This window comes from Salmo salar, chromosome ssa22, assembly GCF_905237065.1.
Source record: "Salmo salar chromosome ssa22, Ssal_v3.1, whole genome shotgun sequence".
Lineage (NCBI taxonomy): Eukaryota > Metazoa > Chordata > Actinopteri > Salmoniformes > Salmonidae > Salmo > Salmo salar.
The window spans coordinates 42563364-42587203 of record NC_059463.1 but is presented as its reverse complement, the minus strand read 5'-3'; the positions used below and the strand labels follow the sequence as shown (position 1 = coordinate 42587203).

The following is a 23840-nucleotide window of genomic DNA, read 5'->3' as shown; positions in this document are numbered from 1 at the left end:
ACTTGGGACCACATTTTAAACAAATACTGTACATGTCTGTCATTCAACAGCCCCATACTATGATTAGATAGTGAAAAAACACACCAAAGCTAATTTACCAACATTTCTGAAAATGTGTATATATAGTGTTTTGTCATGAAACTCTTCATATTGTTTTATATTAGTTTATCTATTGAAAATGTATGCTTTGGTTAAAGTCTTCCATGTACAATAGTCTAATACGAATGTTTTGAATAAGAAAATACACCAACCTGCCTTTCAATAGATCTACACTCTGATATGCATGCACACATACAGAACACACAGATACACAGTCAAAAAAACACACAAAACAACTTGCAAACTCAAAAATTGAAATGCAGAGGGCTTTAATAAATAAAAGTATAAGGTACATACAGAAGTTCAAGTAACGAAGGAGGTGTTTGTACTAGGTTCACAGTTCAGATGTAACAGCATACTCCCAACATCACCATGGCCACAAGCACAGAGATGCTCTCTAATCCAGGGTTAGGATCAATTCACTTCCTGAATTGACTGAATTCAAATGGAATTCACCCCAACCCTACTGTAAGTCCTAGCTGGCCCTGTATCCCTCTCCCCGACCTCCAAGTCAAACTATTTGCTGTAGAGGACACATTGGTCTTGCTCCTGTAAGTCACTCTGGATAAGAGCATACGCTAAATGACAAAAATGTAAATGGAATAGAAACATTATTGGTATGTTCAGACAGTTCGGGCTAACGTACTTCTTCTGGTTTGCTCATCCAGGTAAAAGGTGTTAATATGGAGTTAGATATCTGCCAAAGGTTGAACGCACAACATTTGGGCAGTTCTTTGACGCCATATGTTTAGCTAGTCTACGCCTGAGCTGTAGAGATGAAAGGAAGTTAGTGTGTGCTGTGCTAACACAAGCTGTCCAGTACAAGTTGGGTGTTGTGGTATAAAGAGACATATGGTTCAAACTGTATGGACTTTTCACTTCACTGATATTTATGGCCCACATACATTTCTATTTGATCGTCTGTATTTATTTTTTATTGGACTACGTTCTACAAACATGTCATGGAGACGACACCTAGATTTCACTACCACATGCCCCACCCTGTCTTCAGAACTACATCATCAGAACAATATAAAAGTATTCAAATAGACTGCTGCTGGTTGTTTGGGGTTGAAAATATCAAAGAGGAAGAGTTTAAAAACACATGAGCATCACATAAAGGTACCTGCATTGAGTAACAACATGTACAGTCTTTATTGGATTGTTTGGTATGGAGAATGTCCATCTACACCTGCCAACCGGGTTTGAGGATCAATGACTATCTCTCATTTTAAATTCTAAACTTGACCCTGTGATGACCCATGGTTACCAGGAAGTAAGTGTGTGTGTGTGTGTGTGTGTGTGTGTGTGTGTGTGTGTGTGTGTGTGTGTGTGTGTGTGTGTGTGTGATGTATGAGGGAAAAAAAGTGAAATGTGTGACGGTTACGTCAAAATGTACATACAGCACAAACGCACGTTACTTCAGTAAACACAGGGGTGGACTTTCACAGTGAGGGGGCGAGGTTACCAGGTGGGGTGGGGTGGGGTCATGTGACATGAAACGTTTATCTGAGGGGTGGTAGAATTGGGTCGGGTGGGGCTTAGGCAGGAAGGGGTGGAGCTACTTGGCGTTGGCAGAGCCGCTGAGCATCTTCCTGATGGCCTGGCAAATGGCTTCGCGGTCGATGCCGTAAATCTTGAGCAGCTCGTTGGGCTTGCCGCTGCGGGGTACGTGGGCCACGGCCAGCCGCTGTAGGGTGAAGCCCTGCTCGTTCACCACCGCTGAGCACACTGCCTCCCCCAGACCACCTGAGGAACAGCAACAATACATTAAATACGTGACATGAGAGAGGGAAGGGACAGGAAGAACCTTCTCTGCGACAGGGTTACGGTCAATTCATATTCAATTCAGTCAATTTGAAATTCGGTTTCCTTCCCGAAATTTGCTGAATTGAAATGGAATTGACCCCAATCTGGGACACTAGGATTAAGTTAAGCTCAAACACTGACCTAAGGTCAGCTTTGTGTTTATCCCTCTACACTTAAAGGTTATGATTGTGGGTAGATAAGCTGATCCTAGATCAGTGCCAACTGCCTAAAGGTTCTACCTGAAGCCACTCGTTGCTCATTGATCATTTGGATGAAGCCATTGATCTATTTCTGTTGCCATGCAAGCCCCCCCCCCATATTCTCACCCTCTATCTGTCCTTCTTCGTTCTCTCACTCTTTTTCTCCCATGCTATCCCTAGTTTCTCTCCCCTTAGGGGACAGATAGGGGGATGCTACTGATTTTGGAAGCCACACATCTTTGGTCCAGTCTGTCCCCTCCCCACCCCCACTCTCATCTCCTCCGGCCCTAACCTACACAGACACAGGCTGGGCAGGACTAGGCATGGCTGTCTGTGTTGGACATAGCTGTCTATGTGATATCTGGGTCACAGAAAGCCCCATGGGAACACACTCCACTAAGGAAATCTGACAGCACTCTGCTTCCCTGGCCCTCACACACACACACACACAGATATACAGTCTCCCTCCTCAGCAAACAAAATACACCAGAACAGAATATATCTCGCCCACCATGACAGCGCCTAACACGTGATGCCTCTCGAGCCAATGACAACATGCCACTGCATCACGTCTCAGCCACTCATCCAATTGGAACATGCCACCGCAACACACCCCAGTGTCTATGGGCCAATGAGAGGACACTGGCTGCATATTCATAAATAAATAATGGCAAAATATTTCAGGTTGCCAGGTTGTAAAGGCTATGCAATATATATGGCTAAAACACTACAATGTGGCTAAACTACATAAAAGTACCCTCGAGTGCTGGAGTCTGGTGAAGTGGTTACTTCCTGGTGTTTGGCCCCTCTCTAACTTCCTGATGTTTGGTCACTCTCTAACTTCCTGATGTTTGGTCACTCTCTAACTTCCTGGTGTTTGGTCCCTCTCTAACTTCCTGGTGTTTGGTCCCTCTCTAACTTCCTGGTGTTTGGTCCCTCTCTAACTTCCTGGTGTTTGGTCCCTCTCTAACTTCCTGGTGTTTGGTCCCTCTCTAACTTCCTGGTGTTTGGTCCCTCTCTAACTTCCTGGTGTTTGGTCCCTCTCTAACTTCCTGGTGTTTGGTCCCTCTCTAACTTCCTGGTGTTTGGTCCCTCTCTAACTTCCTGGTGGTTGGTCCATTTCTAACTTCCTGGTGGTTGGTCCTTCTCTAACTTTCTGGTGTTTGGTCCCTCTAACCTTCTGGTGTTTGGTCCCTCTCTAACTTCCTGGTGTTTGATCCCTCTCTAACTGCATGGTGTTTGGTCCAAGGAGGTCGGAACACTTGTCAGAAAAAGCGTACCTTCGTAGTAGTGGTCCTCTACAGTGAGGATACGCCCCCTGGTCTGGCGCGCGTGCTCAATGATGGTCTTGGAGTCCAGGGGTTTGATGGTGAACGGGTCAATCACCCTGATGAAGATCCTCTCTGGGAAAACAACAAGGTGGAAAACATAGCGTTAATCAACAGTAGTGCAGAGGGTTGCAGAATTCCCAGGTTTTTCAGAAATCCTGGTTGGAAGATTCACGGAATTAGAAATGAATAAGCTGGAAATCTGGAATCCTTCAACCAGGATTTTTTGAAAACCTGGACATTTGTTACTGGAGTTACTGGAATTGTGGATCCTTGAGTAGAGTGTTTCAGTGGAGAAACAATAACAAGACACAGGCAGCTACACAGAGAATGACTATAAAACCTGAACCTTAAATCATTGTGGGAGGGATTAAGCTTTCTAATCTGGATAAACTTGAACATATAGTTGAGAAAGTCTAACACTTATAGAAGAATAAGATGTTGTGCACCAACGCTAATGAACTGATTGAATTAAATAGCAGCGCATTAGTACATGGAGCCAATATTAGCGTATGAAGAAAAGAGAGCATTGCCCCAGACAGGAGTAATCAAACTCAGATAAAGTTTTGTCCTGGGTTCCAAGTATTTCTCTGCACCCACATAGTTAGATCATTGATCTGGGTGTAGTTGTACTGTACCTTTCTTGAGCATCTCAGCTGCAGCCACGGCCTCATGCAGAGTAATCCCAGCTCCGATCACAGTCACCTTGTCCTCCGTACTCTGGTGCACCACCTGAGATGGACAGGGAAGGGTTAACAGCAAGGCTCTAGCACATCTCATACAGCTCTTCCTGCTCTAGACTATTGGATGAGAGATGAATTGTTTATCCTACTAGAAGACAACCCTGTCTGTCTGCAGGCTTGTGTTCCAGCCACTCAACCACTTGTACTCCATCCATAGTAGAAACTCGTTCAGTTGTCAGACAAAACGTTCTCAGTGAGATACAGTAGTTCCTATTATGGATGCTGTGCAACTGATTAAACTAATCATTTTACTAATCATAGCACGTCCTGAAGCAGGATAGAAAACTAAAGTGGCTTAGTCAAGGCTGTGATTAGTCTGTGTAGTTAATGTAATGTAGAAAATATTTCAGAGCTGAGTGGTGCTCACCTTAGCCTGTCCAACATGGAAGTCCTCATTGCTGCTGTAGATGATGGGTTTCTCGGGGCGGCTGGTTCTTATGTAGCAAACACCCTAAGAAAAGATAACATAGTACAATGTATATTGGAATTCATTGTAAACAGGTATTACATTGTAGGGTGAGCACACAAAGCCCATCCCCTGGTTTTGGGGGGGTGTGGGAGGTAGAGGGAAAACATAATGTTGGAGGACTAATAACATATTGTGGGAGGGGATGAGAAACCAATAACATTTTGGGGTGTATGGGGATAAGGACCAATAACATTTTGAGGGTATCGAGATAAGGACCAATAACATTTTGGGGGTATGGGGATAAGGACCAATATCTTTTTGGGGTATGGGGATAAGGACCAATATATTTTGGGGTATGGGGATAAGGACCAATATCTTTTTGGGGTATGGGTATAAGGACCAATATCTTTTTGGGGGTATGCGGATAATGACAAATAACATTTTGGGGGTATGGGGATAAGGACCAATATCTTTTTGGGGGTATGCGGATAATGACAAATAACATTTTGGGGGTATGGGGATAAGGACCAATATCTTTTTGGGGTATGGGGATAAGGACCAATATATTTTGGGGGGTATGGGGATAAGGACCAATATCTTTTTGGGGTATGGGGATAAGGACCAATATATTTTGGGGTATGGGGATAAGGACAAATAACATTTTGGGGGTATGGGGATAAGGATCAATATCTTTTTGGGGGTATGCGGATAATGACAAATAACATTTTGGGGGTATGGGGATAAGGACCAATATCTTTTTGGGGTATGGGGATAAGGACCAATATATTTTGGGGGGTATGGGGATAAGGACCAATATCTTTTTGGGGGTATGGGGATAAGGACCAATATCTTTTTGGGGGTATGGGGATAATGACAAATAACATTTTGGGGGTATGGGGATATGGACCAATATCTTTTTGGGGGTATGGGGATAGGGACCAATATCTTTTTGGGGGTATGGGGATAATGACAAATAACATTTTGGGGGTATGGGGATATGGACCAATATATTTTGGGGTGTATGGGGATAAGGACCAATATCTTTTGGGAGGTATGGGGATAAGGACCAATAACATTTTGGGGTGTATGGGGATAAGGACCAATAACATTTTGAGGGTATCGAGATAAGGACCAATAACATTTTGGGGTATGGGTATAAGGACCAATATCTTTTTGGGGGTATGGGGATAAGGACCAATATCTTTTTGGGGGTATGGGGATAAGGACCAATATCTTTTTGGGGGTATGGGGATAAGGACCAATATCTTTTTGGGGGTATGGGGATAAGGACCAATTTCTTTTTGGGGTTATGCGGATAATGACAAATAACATTTTGGGGGTATGGGGATAAGGATCAATATATTTTGGGGTGTATGGGGATAAGGACCAATAACATTTTGGGGGTATGGGGATAAGGACCAATATCTTTTTGGGGTATGGGGATAAGGACCAATATATTTTGGGGGGTATGGGGATAAGGACCAATATCTTTTTGGGGGTATGGGGATAAGGACCAATATCTTTTTGGAGGTATGGGGATAAGGACCAATAGCATTTTGGTGGGAGGATATAATAAGTACCTTTGTGCTGGCAGCAAGCTCCACTGCCTTTTCAATAGAAACGCCATCGCTGGGGTAGAAGATGGTTGCCGTGGGGATGGCCCTAAACATGGCTATGTCTTCTAGACCCATCTGGGATGGCCCGTCCTCTCCTGGAACACACACACTCACATAGTTAGAATCCTTTAATTCCAAATTGTTGTCAAATGTAGCAGAAAGCAAACAGTATGTTGTTTTTCAGGGACTTTAGGGGGACTTTTTCACGCTTCATTGAGCGTGCCTGGTGAGAACCACATCCATTTCACACTCCGGGCATGCTCAACAAAACTTGAATACTATTTCAACCCAATGTAAAGTGAAAGGCCTGGTGGACCGACAGACATGCAGGTGTATAAGACCAGAAAGGAATGAGGACAATAGGACAGATTGACGGAGAGAGTGCAGGCAGGTGTGCAGACAGACAGTCGGACAGACAGTAGGACAGACAGACAGAGAGTGGCATGCAGGTGTGCAGGCAGACAGTAGGACAGACAGACAGTGAGAGTGGCAGGCAGGTGTGCAGACAGACAATAGGACAGACAGACAGAGAGAGTGGCATGCAGGTGTGCAGGCAGACAATAGGACAGACAGACAGAGAGAGTGGCATGCAGGTGTGCAGATAGACAGTAGGACAGACAGACAGAGAGAGTGTCATGCAGGTGGACAGACAGACAGACAGACAGACAGACAGACAGACAGACAGACAGACAGACAGACAGACAGACAGACAGACAGACAGACAGACAGACAGACAGACAGACAGACAGACAGACAGACAGACAGACAGACAGACAGACAGACAGACAGACAGACAGACAGACAGACAGACAGACAGACAGACAGACAGACAGACAGAGTGGCAGGCAGGTGTGCAGACAGACACTAGGACAGACAGGCAGATTGAGAGGGTGGCATGCAGTGTACCTGAGGGACTAACAGAGGAGAGGGATATCAGGTCCTCCGGTGAAGGTGACAGCGTCCAGGACAGACAGGGTCAGGGGTCAGGGAGGGGGAGGAGAGAGGGAGGCTAGGGAACTCAGGGGGTGAAGGAGGAGGTGAGGAGGAAAACACAGAAGTGGAGAGAGAGAAAGAAAAATAGGAACTTGGATCAAGGAGGAGGACAGTCACGTTAGGCTTTCAGACCATTTGAGGATGCGTTGACTTGAGGAGCCAATAGAAAGAGTGCAGAGTGTGTGAGGTCACTGGGGAAAGGGTGGGGTTGTGAGGTGATAGGTTACAGATGGGTGTGATGGTGGGAGGTTGTGTGAGTAGCATGTAGTGAGGGTGTTTGGGGTGGATGAATGGCTGACAGACAGACTCACCGATGGACAGGCCACAGTGGGAGCCACACAGATTGATGTTGCTCTCTGAGATGGCAGCCATACGGAGCTGGTCGTAGGCGCGGGTGAAGAAGGAGGCCAGGGTGCTGGCGTACACAACGTTCCTCTCACGGGCAGCGCAACCAGTGGCAACACTCACCTAGAGGGAGGAGGGGAAGAAGGGGTTCCATCATACTATAACAATGGCGGCTGGTGACTTTGGCAAGATTAGTTAGGGCGAATAATGGATGGAAATTATTTTAATGAAGCCACGGGTGACAGCTTCCAAGTCACCGTCTATTCATTTACAAGGGATGCGTCCCAAATGGCCCCATATTCCCTATATAGTGCATTACTTTGTGTGCACCCTGGTTAAAAGTATACTATAAAGGGAATAGGGTGCTATTCAAGACGTAGGCACAAATTCAGGAGGACCATCCTCCTCTTCCTCCCTGGATGAGCCTCCTCTGGAGCCAGGCAGTAAATCTAGTCCCTATTAAACCCCTCGGGGACATGTCCAGTGACCTCCGCAATATATAGAGTTACAGACGCACAAATGTCATACCTCCAAGACATGCTAACCTCTCACCATTACAATAACAGGGGAGGTTAGCATTTTATATCATACCTCCAAGACATGCTAAACTCTCATCATTACAATAGCATTTGTTTTGGGGGCGGTATGATATTACATTACATTACATTTAAGTCATTTAGCAGACGCTCTTATCCAGAGCGACTTACAAAATGGTGCATTCACCTTATGATATCCAGTGGAACAACCACTTTACAATAGTGCATCTAAATCTTTTACTAAATCTTTTTTTTTTTATATATATATTTGTGCGTCTGTAATTTTTTCACTCATAATTATTCAGGATTCAGTCAGAATTATCCATAGCATCCACATTTATGTAAAAGTGTTTATAAACATATTCTATTCGTATTTACAATAAAATTGACTCAATACAATACATTATTTACCATTAATTTCTATTGGCCACAAAATGATCTGAAACACAACCAAAACAAACAGCAAATGCATTCAAACAGCAAATGTGTAGAGTCACAAGCTTGATGTAGTCATTGCGTGCTATGAAAATAGGAATAAATACTAAACTTTTTACTACTTTAATACACATGTAATACACATGCAACCCGCCCAAGCCCTCACCATTTCTCCTTCACCCAAATCAAGACAGCTGATGTTCTGAAAGAGCTGCAAAATCTGGACCCATACAAATCAGTCGGGCTAGACAATCTGGACCCTCTCTTTCTGAAATTATTTCCCGAAATTGTTGCAACCCCTATTACTAGCCTGTTCAACCTCTCTTTTGTATCGTCTGAGATTCCCAAAGATTGGAAAGCTGGCGCCGTCGTCCCCCTCTTCAAAGGGGGGGACACTCTAGACCCAAACTGCTACAGACCTATATCTATCCTACCCTGCCTTTCTAAGGTCTGCGAAAGCCAAGTTAACAAACGGATTACCGACCATTTCGAATCCCACCGTACCTTCTCCGCTATGCAATCTGGTTTTAGAGCTGGTCATGGGTGCACCTCAGCCACGCTCAAGGTCCTAAACGATATCATAACTGCCATCGATATGAGACAGTACTGTGCAGCTGTATTCATCGACCTGGCCAAGGCTTTCAACTCTGTCAATCACCACATTCTTATCGGCAGACTCGACAGCCTTGGTTTCTCAAAGGATTGCCTCGCCTGGTTCACCAACTGCTTCTCAGACAGAGTTCAGTGTGTAAAATCGGCGGGCCTGTTGTCCAGACCTCTGGCAGTCTCTATGGGGGTGCCACAGGGTTCAATTCTTGGGCCGACTCTCTTCTCTGTATACATCAATGATGTCGCTCTTGCTGCTGGAGATTCTCTGATCCACCTCTACGCAGACGACACCATTCTGTATACTTCTGGCCCTTCTTTGGACACCGTGTTAACTAACCTCCAGACGAGCTTCAATGCCATACAACTCTCCTTCCGTGGCCTCCAACTGCTCTTAAATGCAAGTAAAACTAAATGCATGCTCTTCAACCGATCGCTGCCCACACCTGCCCACCCGCCCAGCATCACTACTCTGGACGGTTCTGACTTAGAATATGTGGACAACTATAAATACCTAGGTGTCTGGTTAGACTCTAAACTCTCCTTCCAGACTCACATTAAGCATCTCCAATCCAAAATTAAATCTAGAATCGGCTTCCTAGTTCACAACAAAGCATCCTTCACTCATGCTGCCAAACATACCCTCGTAAAACTGACCATCTTACCGATCCTGGACTTCGGCGATGTCATTTACAAAATAGCCCCCAACACTCTACTCAACAAATTGGATGCAGTCTATCACAATGCCATCCGTTTTGTCACCAAAGCCCCATATACTACCCACCACTGCGACATGTACGCTCTCATTGGCTGGCCCTCGCTTCATACTCGTCGCCAAACCCGCTGGCTTCAGGTCATCTACAAGTTTCTGATAGGTAAGGCCCGCCTTATCTCAACTCACTGGTCACCATAGCAGCACCCACCCGTAGCACGCGCTCCAGCAGGTATATCTCTCTAGTCATCCCCAAAGCCAATTCCTACTTTGGCCACCTTTTCTTCCAGTTCTCTGCTGTCAATGACTAGAATGAATTGCAAAAATCACTGAAGCTGGAGACTCTTACCTCCCTCACTAGCTTTAAGCACCAGCTGTCTGAGCAGCTCACAGATCACTGCACCTGTACATAGCCCATCTGTAAATAGCCCATCCAACTACCTCATCCCCATACTGTATTTATTTATTTATCTTGCTCCTTTGCACCCCTTTATCTCTACTTGCACATTCATCTTCTGCACATCAATCACTCTAGTGTCTAATTGGTATATTGTAATTACTTCGCCACCATGGCCTATTTATTGCCTTACCTCCCTTTTCTTACCTCATTTGCACACACTGTATATAGATTTTCTTCAACTGTATTATTGACTGTATGTTTTGTTCATTCCATTTGTTACTCTGTGTTGGTGTATGTGTCGAACTGCTTTGCTTTATTCTTGGCCAGGTTGCAGTTGTAAATGAGAACTTGTTCTCAACTTGCCTACCTGGCTAAATAAAGGTTAAATAAAAAAATATAAGTGAATTTGTCCCAATACTTTTGTTCCCCCTAAAATGGGGGGGACTATGTACAAAAAGTGCTGTCATTTCTAAACAGTTCACCCAATATGGATGAAAATACCCTCATCTTGAAGCTGTCAGTCCTCACTTTAACCTTTAACCTTTAACCCCAGTCATTGTTTTATTTAACATCCAAACTTTTAGGGTATAGAGCCAAAAAACAAAATCCCTCTCTGTCCCAATAATTAAAGAGGGCACTGTACTTCATTTGTATGGTTGTCCTGCACCTGCAGAGTCTTAGACATGTAGGAAGTTACTGAACACAAATCAGCTGCAGATACAGTACTTCTGAAGTTCAGCAGAACCACAGAATTACATAGAACAATATTTATTGTATCTCTATGACCTGAAGATCCAAAGGGTCAAGTGAGGTCTCCATGGGAACGATAACTGCTGAGCCAATCACAATCAAAGGGAGGGTTCATGCCTCCAGAAGTTATGTAAAAGTCAGTGAGAAGTCAGTCAGTCCAAAAGCACAGGAGCTTACAGTACCATATGTGAGGAATCACTCTCATGCATTGTCATTTCCTATTTCCTGTCTCCAGAGCCCTCCCCGATCCCCCTGCTCCTCTCCTCAATGTAATATGGACTCATTCATATTCTATAGCAGTACCAAACAGAGGTACTATTATCCCATGTCCCTATTCTCCACTACTTTGAATCTGGACAAAGAGGACAGAAGTCCTGTTATTGACTCCTGTCATTGTATAGAAGAGTATTTAATTAGTCTCCTTCTCTGTATCTCTCTCTCAACATATATATTTTTTTATTTTCTGTTTACCAAAAACGGTGGCGGGGTGTCCACTGTGTGATTATTTGAGTTTCAGCTTGCCCCTTTGATGCAGTATTCACAAACACATGACATAATGCAGTCATAAATCAGTCATAACATTAACACCAGTGCCTCTCTGATTTTCTCATGCTTCTCTTATCAATATTAATGATTCCTCATTTGAACCTGTCATTCTGGCTCTTTTCTGCACATCGTCTTTATGATAATAGTCTAGCAGCCAGCGAGCCAGCCAGTCAGTCAACCAGTCAGTCAGTCAGTCAGCCTGTCAGTTAGTCAGTCATCCAGGCAGTCACCTACCCAGTCAGTCAGTCAGGCAGTCAGTCAACCAGTCACCCAGGTCGTCAGCCAGTAAACCAGTCCGTCAGCCAAACATTCACCCAGTCAGTCAGTGAGATCAGCCGGACGGCCACACCCACCCTCCTCTCTGATGAATATTTCACCTCTCATCTCAACATGACTGACTTGTTATAACGGCTGCTCAAACACAGCCCTGACCTACATCTGAACAGGCTGCCAGGAGGAACCAGACAAATGACCAGGCAGCTACTGTATACAGTACAGCCAGGCCTGAATGGCTGGCTCTTCCAAAATGTTAATGTATGGATAGATTGCAATGAGGGGGTGAAATAAGTGGGGAGGGGAGAGAGAGAAACAGAAAGATAGAGATATATTTTCTTATTTTTATATATATTTTTTTTACTTCAGTTTATTTAGTAAATACTTTGTTAACACTTATTTTTCTTAAAACTGCATTGTTGGTTAAGGGCTTGTAAGTAAGCATTTCACTGTAAAGTCTACACCTGTTGTGTTTGGCGCATGTGACAATACAATTTGATTTGATTTGATTTTGATTGGAAAGAGAGAGAGAGACCTACAAAGACAGACAGAGATAGAAAGAGAAAGAGAGAAATAGACAAAGCGAGTGGTGGGCAGTATACTGTATGAGAGGCTGCAGAGCCATAGGCAGCAGCCAGCTGTGTGTAGGGAGGGAGGGAGCATGGCGAGGCATCGGAGGAATGGAGGGAGGGAGGGAGCATGGCATACTGTAAGTAGGTCATGTCGCAGCCTCTCTGCCTCTCTCTACAGTCCCAGTGTTACATTATGGATGGACCCACATCTCAGCCTCTCTGCCTTTCTCTACAGTCCCAGTGTTACATTATGGATGGACCCACATCTCAGCCTCTCTGCTTCTCTCTGCTTCTCTGTTCAAACCCAGGTCTGGGGACAGGGCATTCTGTTCAAACCCAGGTCTGGGGACAGGGTATTCTGTTCAACCCCAGGTCTGGGGACAGGGCATTCTGTTCAAACCCAGGTCTGGGGACAGGGTATTCTGTTCAAACCCAGGTCTGGGGACAGGGTATTCTGTTCAAACCCAGGTCTGGGGACAGGGTATTCTGTTCAACCCCAGGTCTGGGGACAGGGCATTCTGTTCAAACCCAGGTCTGGGGACAGGGCATTCTGTTCAACCCCAGGTCTGGGGACAGGGCATTCTGTTCAAACCCAGGTCTGGGGACAGGGTATTCTGTTCAACCCCAGGTCTGGGGACAGGGCATTCTGTTCAAACCCATGTCTGGGGACAGGGCATTCTGTTCAAACCCAGGTCTGGGGACAGGGCATTCTGTTTATCATCAGAGAGAGAGATGTAAGTAGAGGAGAGAGGACAGCTAAACTGAGCCACCAAATGCTGCTACAATTGTATTTCTTATTTTAATCTGAGTACATCTCTACATTTCAGGATAGATTCTTATTTATTTTTTTACAAAAATATTTATTTGGAGGACAGGTCATCTTTTAAAAGCTTGGTGAGGTTAGAGAAAGTGTTTGTCTGTGTTTATAGAGTGGTAATACTTAGCTCCTGTCACGACCGTCGGATGAAGTAGACCAAGGTGCAGCGTGGTGAGCGTACATTTTCCTCTTTATTGAATGTCGCCAGCAAAACCAATAAACAATACAAAACCACCGTGAAGCTTACAGGGCAAAGTGCCACAAACAAAGTTAACTACCCACAAGGACAGGTGGGAAAAAGGGCTGCCTAAGTATGGTTCCCAATCAGAGACAACGATAGACAGCTATCCCTGATTGAAAACCATACCCGGCCAAAACAAAGAAATACAAAACATAGAAAATAGAACATAGAATGCCCACCCAAATCACACCCTGACCAAACCTAAATAGAGAAATAAAAAGGCTCTCTCAGGTCAGGGCGTGACAGTTCCAATAGGTTTCTCCTGATCCTGACCTCATCACCTGTGACCAGGATCAACTCAAGAGGGTTAGGTTTAATTTCCTACCATGTTCTGTTGAGCGATGTAACACTCCACAAAGCGGTTGGGATGTTCGTTCTTGAAGATCTCTGAGTAGGTGATGTTGTTGGTGTCTCCGTCCAGGACCACCACGCGCTCATTGTAACGACCCAGTTTAGCCAGGGCCATGCCATAGGCTTTCCTGGTGGAAATCTGTAGAAAGACAACCATTCAATCAATTAATCAACCAATCAACTAATCAATCAATCAACCAATCATTAATAATAATAAGAAAGCAATAAGTCAAAAAGACAATACGTCTACCTGTTATTTATGCATCATTATACGACCTTCTAGTTGACAGTACTCAAAGTTGTGACAGTTTATTTTATATCTTGTTTGGGACTATGGGCTGAGTCCCAAGTGTCAGTGCAGTCAATAATGTTGACACCTCTGTGATTGGGATGAGAGCACAATCCCAGATGTACTGTAAATGGTGAGGTGCAATGGAGGCTGCTGAGGGGAGGACCACTAGCCTGTCCTCCTGTGGTGAGGTGTGCGTTCTATGTGTTACCTTCTCTCCCTGCTTGTAGGCGGGGGCGCTGGGCATGCGGATGTTGCACAGGCTGACTGGCGGGGCGTCCTCCATGGGCGTGGCAGGGTACAGGCGCTTGCTGCTGTTCATGATGCGCGCCTGCAGATCCTTCACGACTCCCTCAGCCATGTCTTTGGGCAGGGGCTTGGCATGCCAGCCCATCTTATCCTCCACAGCTGGCAAACGTGGACAGCAAAATACACAACATCAAAATACATACAGTATACTCAACATTATATTGTATACGCATACATAGGCCCAGGAATTTTTCCTGATCATGTGACCTGACCAGTAAAAACTCTGGTACTGAAATCAGGTCACATGGTCAGTAAAAAGTCCTTAGCGACACATTATACAGTAGTGACTTGTGTGTGCATATACTGAGATAGAGGGAAGTCCATCACTGAGATAGAGGGTAGCCCATCACTGAGATAGAGGGAAGCTTATCACTGAGATAGAGGGTAGCCCATCACTGAGATAGAGGGTAGCCCATCACTGAGATAGAGGGTAGCCCATCACTGAGATAGAGGGAAGCCCATCACTGAGATAGAGGGAAGCCTATCACTGAGATAGAGCGTAGCCCATCACTGAGATAGAGGGTAGCCCATCACTGAGATAGAGGGAAGCCCATCACTGAGATAGAGGGTAGCCCATCACTGAGATAGAGCGTAGCCCATCACTGAGATAGAGCGTAGCCCATCACTGAGATAGAGCGTAGCCCATCACTGAGATAGAGCGTAGCCCATCACTGAGATAGAGCGTAGCCCATCACTGAGATAGAGCGTAGCCCATCACTGAGATAGAGCGTAGCCCATCACTGAGATAGAGGGTAGCCCATCACTGAGATAGAGGGTAGCCCATCACTGAGATAGAGGGAAGCCCATCACTGAGATAGAGGGAAGCCCATCACTGAGATAGAGGGTAGCCCATCACTGAGATAGAGGGAAGCCTATCACTGAGATAGAGGGTAGCCCATCACTGAGATAGAGGGTAGCCCATCACTGAGATAGAGGGTAGCCCATCACTGAGATAGAGGGAAGCCCATCACTGAGATAGAGGGTAGCCCATCACTGAGATAGAGGGTAGCACATCACTGAGATAGAGGGTAGCCCATCACTGAGATAGAGGGTAGCCCATCACTGAGATAGAGGGTAGCCCATCACTGAGATAGAGCGTAGCCCATCACTGAGATAGAGGGAAGCCCATCACTGAGATAGAGGGAAGCCCATCACTGAGATAGAGCGTAGCCCATCACTGAGATAGAGCGTAGCCCATCACTGAGATAGAGGGAAGCCCATCACTGAGATAGAGCGTAGCCCATCACTGAGATAGAGCGTAGCCCATCACTGAGATAGAGCATAGCCCATCACTGAGATAGAGGGAAGCCCATCACTGAGATAGAGCGTAGCCCATCACTGAGATAGAGCGTAGCCCATCACTGAGATAGAGCATAGCCCATCACTGAGATAGAGGGAAGCCCATCACTGAGATAGAGCGTAGCCCATCACTGAGATAGAGCGTAGCCCATCACTGAGATAGAGGGTAGCCCATCACTGAGATAGAGCATAGCCCATCACTGAGATAGAGGGTAGCACCATCACTGAGATAGAGCATAGCCCATCACTGAGATAGAGGGTAGCCCATCACTGAGATAGAGCATAGCCCATCACTGAGATAGAGGGTAGCCCATCACTGAGATAGAGGGAAGCCCATCACTGAGATAGAGCATAGCCCATCACTGAGATAGAGGCCTAGTATGAGTAATATAATGTAACCAGTAGCCATGTGAGGCTGAGAGTACCTGGGATGCCCTTGCCCTTGGTGGTCTTGGCGATGATGGCAGTGGGCTGGTGGCGAGCCTGGCTCAGAGCCTTACACAGCTCCTCCACACTGTGCCCATCCACGATGATGGCATGCCAACTGTAGAAACACATCAGAAAACCCATTTCACATATGGAAACACATGAACACACTTTCTCTACTCATACACACATAAACAATACATTCCACATATCGAAACACATGAACACACTTTCTCTACTCATACACACATAAACAATACATTCCACATATGGAAACACATGAACACACTTTCTCTACTCATACACACATAAACAATACATTCCACATATGGAAACACATGAACACACTTTCTCTACTCATACACACATAAACAATACATTCCACATATGGAAACACATGAACACACTTTCTCTATTCATTCACACATAAACAATACATTCCACATATGCCCACTAATGTTGACATATGCCTTCACACATTCAGACTCGTTCTCCCAGCACATTCACAAAGATGATCACTCTCTCCTCGTAAACCCACTTTCACTCACACACACACACACACACACACACACACACACACACACACACACACACACACACACACACACACACACACACACACACACACACACACACACACACACACACACACTCACCCGAAGGCCTCACAGCGTTTCTGATACTTCTCCACGTGGTGCTGCAGGGGAGCTGGGTCGGTCTGGCCCAGACGGTTGATATCCAAGATGGCCACCAGGTTGTCCAGCTGGTAGTAGGAGGCGAAGGACATGGCCTCCCACACTGCCCCCTCAGACAGCTCCCCATCCCCCATCAGACAGAACACACGGTAGCTGGGGAAGAGAAAGGGACGGATGGGTAAGACAGGGGTGTGTGTGTGTGTGTGTGTGTGTGTGTGTGTGTGTGTGTATGTACCCACACCACCCCCTGCATCTGTCTAGGGGACTGGATGGTAACCTTTACACCTCTTTCTATCACACCTACTCTGTTCCCTCACATCTTCACTGAGGCTTCTAGCCACACAGGCTCCTATGAACAGAACAAACACTCATCTTTTAATCAAATGGTTTGATAATCTGCTTATGTTATGAGTTTTAACCACTGTCCACACAAAATCCTTCTCTAGTACAAATCTAGGGCACATTTTGGAGACTGGCAATATCAGCATTCTGCATATCGGAGATCCACATTTCGAGACAAAACCTGAACCCAAACCTGAATTAGATTGAGGAATGTGAGTGTGGTTTTGAACAATAGACTGAGTGATGAATACTAATGTAAACCTGGTCCAATCGGATTCTGAGACAGAATCTTTCTGGATGGTAAAAAAGAACAGAGTTGTGTCTGCCAGGGCTGTGGTAATTAGAGCAGAACAATTGGGATAGCAGAGCATGCAGCCCCTGTACACCCAGAGAACCTTCAAAAACCTCACTATGCTCTAAAGCAGTGTTTCCCAACACTGCTCCTTGAGTACCCCAACAGTACACATGTGTATTGTAGCCCTGGAGACTTGTCAACTAATCATCAAGCCCTCAATGAGTTGCATGAGGTGTGTTTGTCCTGGGCTATAATAAAACGGTACTGTTGGTGGTACTGGAGGACCAGGGTCGGGGAACACTGCTCTAAAGACCTCTAAAATACCACAGTATGAACTAGAGTCCACGCTTGACACTTTAGAATTTAGAGGCATGCAAAGACTTATAATCTGTGTGTGCATGTGTGTGAACTCTTACCTGGACTTGTCAAAGTACTTCCCGGTGTAGGCAATCCCACAGGCCACACCCAGGCCCTGGCCCAGAGAGCCAGTAGCCACATCCACAAACTGCTGCTTCTGAAACTCCAACGCATACACAGGAACAGGACTGTTACTATCACCATAGAGAGCAGGGATGTGTTCAGTAGGTGGAAAACGTTGAAGTATTATTATGTTACAAGTTATTGGACAAGTTTAGTGAGGCACTACCTGAACTTGTCCAATAAGAGCACAGATTTTTGTTTACAGTTGCAAAACCTTTTGCTACTGTGTGTTCTTCGGAATATGACCCAGGTTTAGAGTTGTTGTGTGGTCATATCTGTCTGGTCCTAATTGAGGCTAACTGGTAGGCAATTAAAGGTGAGGAGTAGGCTAAGGTCGCGTTCCCCTGCTCAGACGTTGCATGCATCAACCAATGGTTGCATGCCACGACATCGACTGTGCAGTCGGGCACCACATTGCTGTATCATATGATATGGTATGGTTAGCTGATACGTTAAATACCTATCCAGGCATTGTAAGATCTGGCATGGTCATCAATGTCTGAGCAGGAGAACATGACCTAACTGTTAGGCTGTTAAAGGTGAGGTGTAGGATAAAGGTGAGGTGTAGGCTAACTCTTAGTCTATTAAAGGTGAGGTGTAGGATAACTCTTAGGCTACTAAAGGTGAGGTGTAGGCTAACTCTTAGGCTATTAAAGGTGAGGTGTAGGCTAACTCTTAGGCTATTAAAGGTGAGGTGTAGGATAACTCTTAGGCTACTAAAGGTGAGGTGTAGGATAACTCTTAGGCTATTAAAGGTGAGGTGTAGGATAACTCTTAGGCTACTAAAGGTGAGGTGTAGGATAACTCTTAGGCTATTAAAGGTGTGGTGTAGGATAACTCTTAGGCTATTGAAGGTGAGGTGTAGGCTAACTCTTAGGCTATTAAAGGTGAGGTGTAGGCTAACTCTTAGGCTATTAAAGGTGAGGTGTAGGCTAACTCTTAGGCTATTAAAGGTGAGGTGTAGGCTAACTCTTAGGCTATTAAAGGTGAGGTGTAGGCTAACTCTTAGGCTATTAAAGGCCCAATGCAGATGTTTTATATCAATATCATATAATTTCTGTGTAACAATTAAGTAACTTACTGTAATATATTTACATTTAATGGGCAAAAATAGTTTTTTATCCAAAAACTATTTCTCAAAAAATAATTTTGCTAGGACTGTCTAGCAGTGGTCTGAGTGGGGAGGGGAAAACTGAAAACTAGCTGTTATTGGCAGAGAGGTTTGGAACACTCTTTGTTATTGGCCGAAACTCCTGTCCATGCAAAACCTGCTGATTTATAAGGTTCTGTGTAGACTGTATTTTCAACCAGCAACTATCAGGAAATAACACTGAGAATTTTTTGGGGCACTTTTACAATGTTAGTTTCAACAGCTGCTGTACAATATGATACAAAACAGAGGAAAAACATAATTTAGTGCTAAGCTATTAAAGGTGATGTGTAGTAGTTATCACTTACAGGTGTGGGGTGTCCCTCCAGGTTGGACTCCACCTGGCACAGAGAGAGCAGCTCACTCTCCTTCAGGAAGCCAGTCTCTGTCCACATGGAGTACAGGGCCGGGGCGGCATGACCCTGAGGAGAGGAACAGACATCTTACTATAGTACTAGTATATGATACTATAACAAAACCTATAACACAACCACAATATAACTGTATAACCAGGAAGAGTAAAATACACTGTTGCTGCTTGCCAGCCAAATAATCATACATATGACAACTGCAGACTAACTGTAATATCTATGAAAAATCTCTTACAAGCCACAACACAGCCATAAGGAAGCAGATGTTGACCGTTATATGACTTTTATCTAACCAAAACAGTGGCTGGTGGTCAAATCAATTAAATAAAATGTAAAACTTCAGTTCAATACAAATTCAATAGAACTTTGTTCATCTACGGTGTCTCACCTTAGAGAGGATGAAGCGGTCGTTGTTGATGTTCTTGGGGTCCTCTGGGCGGTACTTCATTGTGTTGAAGAAGAGCACAGACATGATTTCTGCCACGCTGCAGCATGATGTAGGGTGTCTGGGAGGTTACAGACAGACCAGGGAGGGAGGTTACAGACAGACCAGGGAGGGAGGTTACAGACAGATTACAACAAGTTGGACACAGACTGTTTCTCGCTCTTGCACACGCACACACACACACACACACACACACACACACACACACACACACACACACACACACACACACACACACACACACACACACACACACACACACACACACACACACACACACACACACACACACACACACACACACACACACACACACAGATCACTTTACAAACTCATAAACATTCAAAATTGACACAGAGCCTATAACTAGATTTGAAGTGGCACAGTCTTAGAGCACAATGGGGAAGGATGGGTAACACTATTTAGAGTGTACTTGTCTATCCAAAATACTAATGAGGGGGCCATGCTCAAACCGAGATGCCCTATTGGCTCTCTCTCACAGGAGGTTTGGTGGCACCTTAATTAAGGAGTAGGGGCTTGTGGTAATGACTGGAGCGTTAACAGTGTAATGGTTATCAAATACATCATGATGGCATTCCATTTCCTCTGTTCCGGCCATTATTATGAGCCGTTCTCCCCTCAGCAGCCTGCTCTCTCTTTATCCCAATTACAGTGACGTCAACATCAGAGGGGTAAACCCTCCCCTTGCAAAGCGCCAGTTCAGGTCACGGTCACAACACAGACCTATCCCTGCTACGACGAGACTAACCGGAGGCTGGGGAGAGATGGGGACCATTTTGGCTTCTGTGCGCACGAAGTCAGAGGGCGCCATTTGAAGTCACATTCATCACCGGGCCTATAACGGTTACCTTCCATCTCCAGCCAGCGAAAAACTGAACATAACCACTGAGGCATAATCTAAAAATCTTCTGTTGAAGGAATAGATGCTCTTTAAAAAATGTGTAAAGAACTGCGTAAAACTAAAAGTACCGACCAGATGCTCTAAAAACTCAACAAAACTCAGGAATGCTGGCAAGTAGCCTAGCCCAACCAAAAAAACACACTTGACTTTCCCCAGTAAAGAAATGCGTAGAGGGGTTTTCTCTCAATCATCGACTGCATGGCTGTTGATTATATTGTCTAGGCTGTGTGCGTTCTTGGGCTATTCGTGGATAGGCTACGGTGTTTATTTAGCTATAATAATGCACTTCAAGTGGGTGTTCACACAATAAGATGGATTGCTGACTATTTATTATGAATATTTACTGACCAACATCCCAGACAGGTTTTGTCCTGTGCTAACAAACTCCGAGGCGCTCCTCCATCACTTACTCGCGCGGTTAGACAGATGGAGACGCCAAATAATTTCCAGATTTTGTTCACAATAGAACATTTCTAATAACAAAATAATTTCCAGATTTTGTTCACAATAGAACATTTCCAATAACAAAATAATTGAGCCACAATGGCCAGAAAATCAATCCTGTTCAATAGACATGAATAAATAATGTGTAAGTACACAGTTTTCTGCAATTTAAAGCTATTAAGCAGACTAAGTGTCAGAATTATCCCCGAAGGATTCATATCATACATCCTGTTTCTGTTTCATTCATTCATATCAAACATCCTGTTTCTGTTTCATTCATTCATATCAAACATCCTGTTTCTGTTTCATTCATTCATATCAAACATCCTGTTTCTGTTTCATTCATTCATATCATACATCCTGTTTCTGTTTCATTCATTCATATCATACATCCTGTTTCTGTTTCATTCATTCATATCATACATCCTGTTTCTGTTTCATTCATTCATATCAAACATCCTGTTTCTGTTTCATTCATTCATATCATACATCCTGTTTCTGTTTCATTCATTCATATCATACATCCTGTTTCTGTTTCATTCATTCATATCAAACATCCTGTTTCTGTTTCATTCATTCATATCAAACATCCTGTTTCTGTTTCATTCATTCATATCATACATCCTGTTTCTGTTTCATTCATTCTCCATAGGTCAAACAGAACAAAGAGAGAACATGCGCTACACTTTGCATTTCACATGGATGTGTGTGTGTGTGTGTGTGTGTGTGTGTGTGTGTGTGTGTGTGTGTGTGTGTGTGTGTGTGTGTGTGTGTGTGTGTGTGTGTGGACCTGTTTAACCAGATGTCCCCACTAGTATAGTAAACAAGGACAAATTTGACCAACTGGGTACATTTTGCCAGTCCCCACAAGGAAAATGCTATTTCTAGTGGGGGTTAGAATTAGTATTCGGGTTCGAATGAGGGTTAAGGGTTAAAGGTTAGGTTTAGAGTTAACGTTAGGTTTTGGAGTTAAGGTTAGGGTAAGAGTTAGGGTTAGGGGGAAATAGGATTTTGAATGGGAATCAATTGTGTGTCCCCACAAGGTTAGCAAAACAAGACTGTGTGTTTTGTGTGTGTGTGTGTGTGTGTGTGTGTGTTGTTACGTTTTCATGTGTTTATGTGTGCACCTGTGTGTATGAATGAGTCTTTATACACTCTTCCCTAGATTCACGACTGTGTAATCTGTGTGTGTATATTTTTATGTGTGTGTGTGTATTTGTCTGTCTGTGTCTGGGTCTTACCCGCTGCCCGTTGCGGTGGTAGCCTTGATGCAGTTGATTCGGAGGCGGTTGGCGATGTTCCTGAGCGCCTGCACCGTCTGCTGGTCGGGTTTGTGGTAGTCCTCCATGAAGGCAAAATGTCAAAGCACCAAAAGAACCAATGTGGACTAGACTGCACAGAGGCTGGGCTGTGTGTGTATTTGTATGTGAGTGAGGTTTGGTAGAGGGAGCCCTGCTCGTGTGTGTGAGTGGCAAAGAGAAGAGGGAAAGAAAGGAGGAGAGGCAGGATTTATCCCTAGTGAGAGTTCACACACACACACGTACGTACACACACACACACACAGAAGAAGGAGGAGAAAGAGGACAGGGCGCGTGCATGATGGTGCAAGGAAGGGTTGTGTTAAGGGTGTGGGTTAGAAAGAGGGTTGTGTTAGGGGTGTGCGTTAGAAACAGGTGTGTGTTAGGGGTGTGTGTTTAAAAAAAAGGGTTGTGTTAGGGGTGTGCGTTAGAAACAGGTGTGTGTTAGGGGTGTGTGTTTAAAAAAAAGGGTTGTGTTAGGGGTGTGTGTTAGAAAGAGGGTTTTGTGTCTGAAAGAGAGGTGGGGTTGCCCACAGTTGAACCAACTGTCCACAAATGTCTTAGGCTTCAGTGTCTAAACTCATTACCAGACTTGAGATATGTGAGTCTTGTCCTTTGTTCCTGTCAACCTCAGTGAGCGCCTCGTCGATCGTGCCTTTGTCTTGTGTGCTTCATGTCACAGAGATAAAGATGTACGTGTCTATGTGTGTAGAGAGAGAGAGAGTAACAGAGAGAAAGAGCGAGAGAGAGGTAGGCTACGCTATAGAGAGAAAGTTAAATCATTTAAGTGGCACGCCAAGGTTTAAAGGTTTAATTTGTTTGAGGGAGGGAGGGAGAGAGAGAGAGAGAGAGAAAGAGGATGAAAGAGGATGAAAGAGGATGAAAGAGAGCGAGAGAGAGAATTGTTTTATTTCTCCTGTCTCACTGAGCACACATCACTGAGCACTGGCCTGGTGTCATCCACACACACACACACATTTGTTTTACTATCCTTGTGGGTACCAAACAAATGTGACTCCTTTCAGGAAGCTAGGCATATGTCACGCGTCACTACTTCACAGGAGAGCCATGTCTAAAATCTAAATGTGTTTTTTGGCAGAAATGCCTTCTGGAACATTTCATGTGCCTTAATAACACATGTGTATGCCATCTGTACATATGAATAGAATTGTTAAATTATGAGCCTAGTTGGTTTAGCCACTGAAAAAGTCAGCAACCTTCCCGCTAGCCATGATTGGCTGAGATAATGAGTGGGCTGGACATGACAAGAGATGAGATCCGGATTGGTCTGCCA

At 44.7% G+C, this 23840-nt stretch overlaps 1 protein-coding gene across 2 annotated transcripts; it reads right to left on the bottom strand.

The window, feature by feature from the left end:
* Window positions 1–351: 351 nt before the first annotated feature.
* On the bottom strand, window positions 352–22931 carry LOC106583364 (transketolase). Of its 2 annotated transcripts, none has more exons than XM_045705728.1 (14): window positions 22490–22931; window positions 19826–19943; window positions 19375–19488; window positions 17853–17956; window positions 16761–16952; window positions 16104–16222; window positions 14282–14478; window positions 13756–13920; window positions 7509–7665; window positions 6169–6299; window positions 4547–4630; window positions 4075–4168; window positions 3389–3511; window positions 352–1848 (listed from the first exon to the last, which is right to left on the bottom strand). In XM_045705728.1, exons 1-14 carry the CDS (start codon window positions 22594–22596, stop codon window positions 1661–1663), a joined length of 1893 nt encoding a protein of 630 aa, XP_045561684.1. In that variant the 5' UTR covers window positions 22597–22931; the 3' UTR covers window positions 352–1660. The 2 variants fall into 2 exon arrangements, with proteins under 2 accessions (XP_045561684.1, XP_045561685.1); XM_045705729.1 differs by having other exon boundaries at window positions 17853–17950.
* Between the last annotated feature and the right edge of the window lie 909 nt (window positions 22932–23840).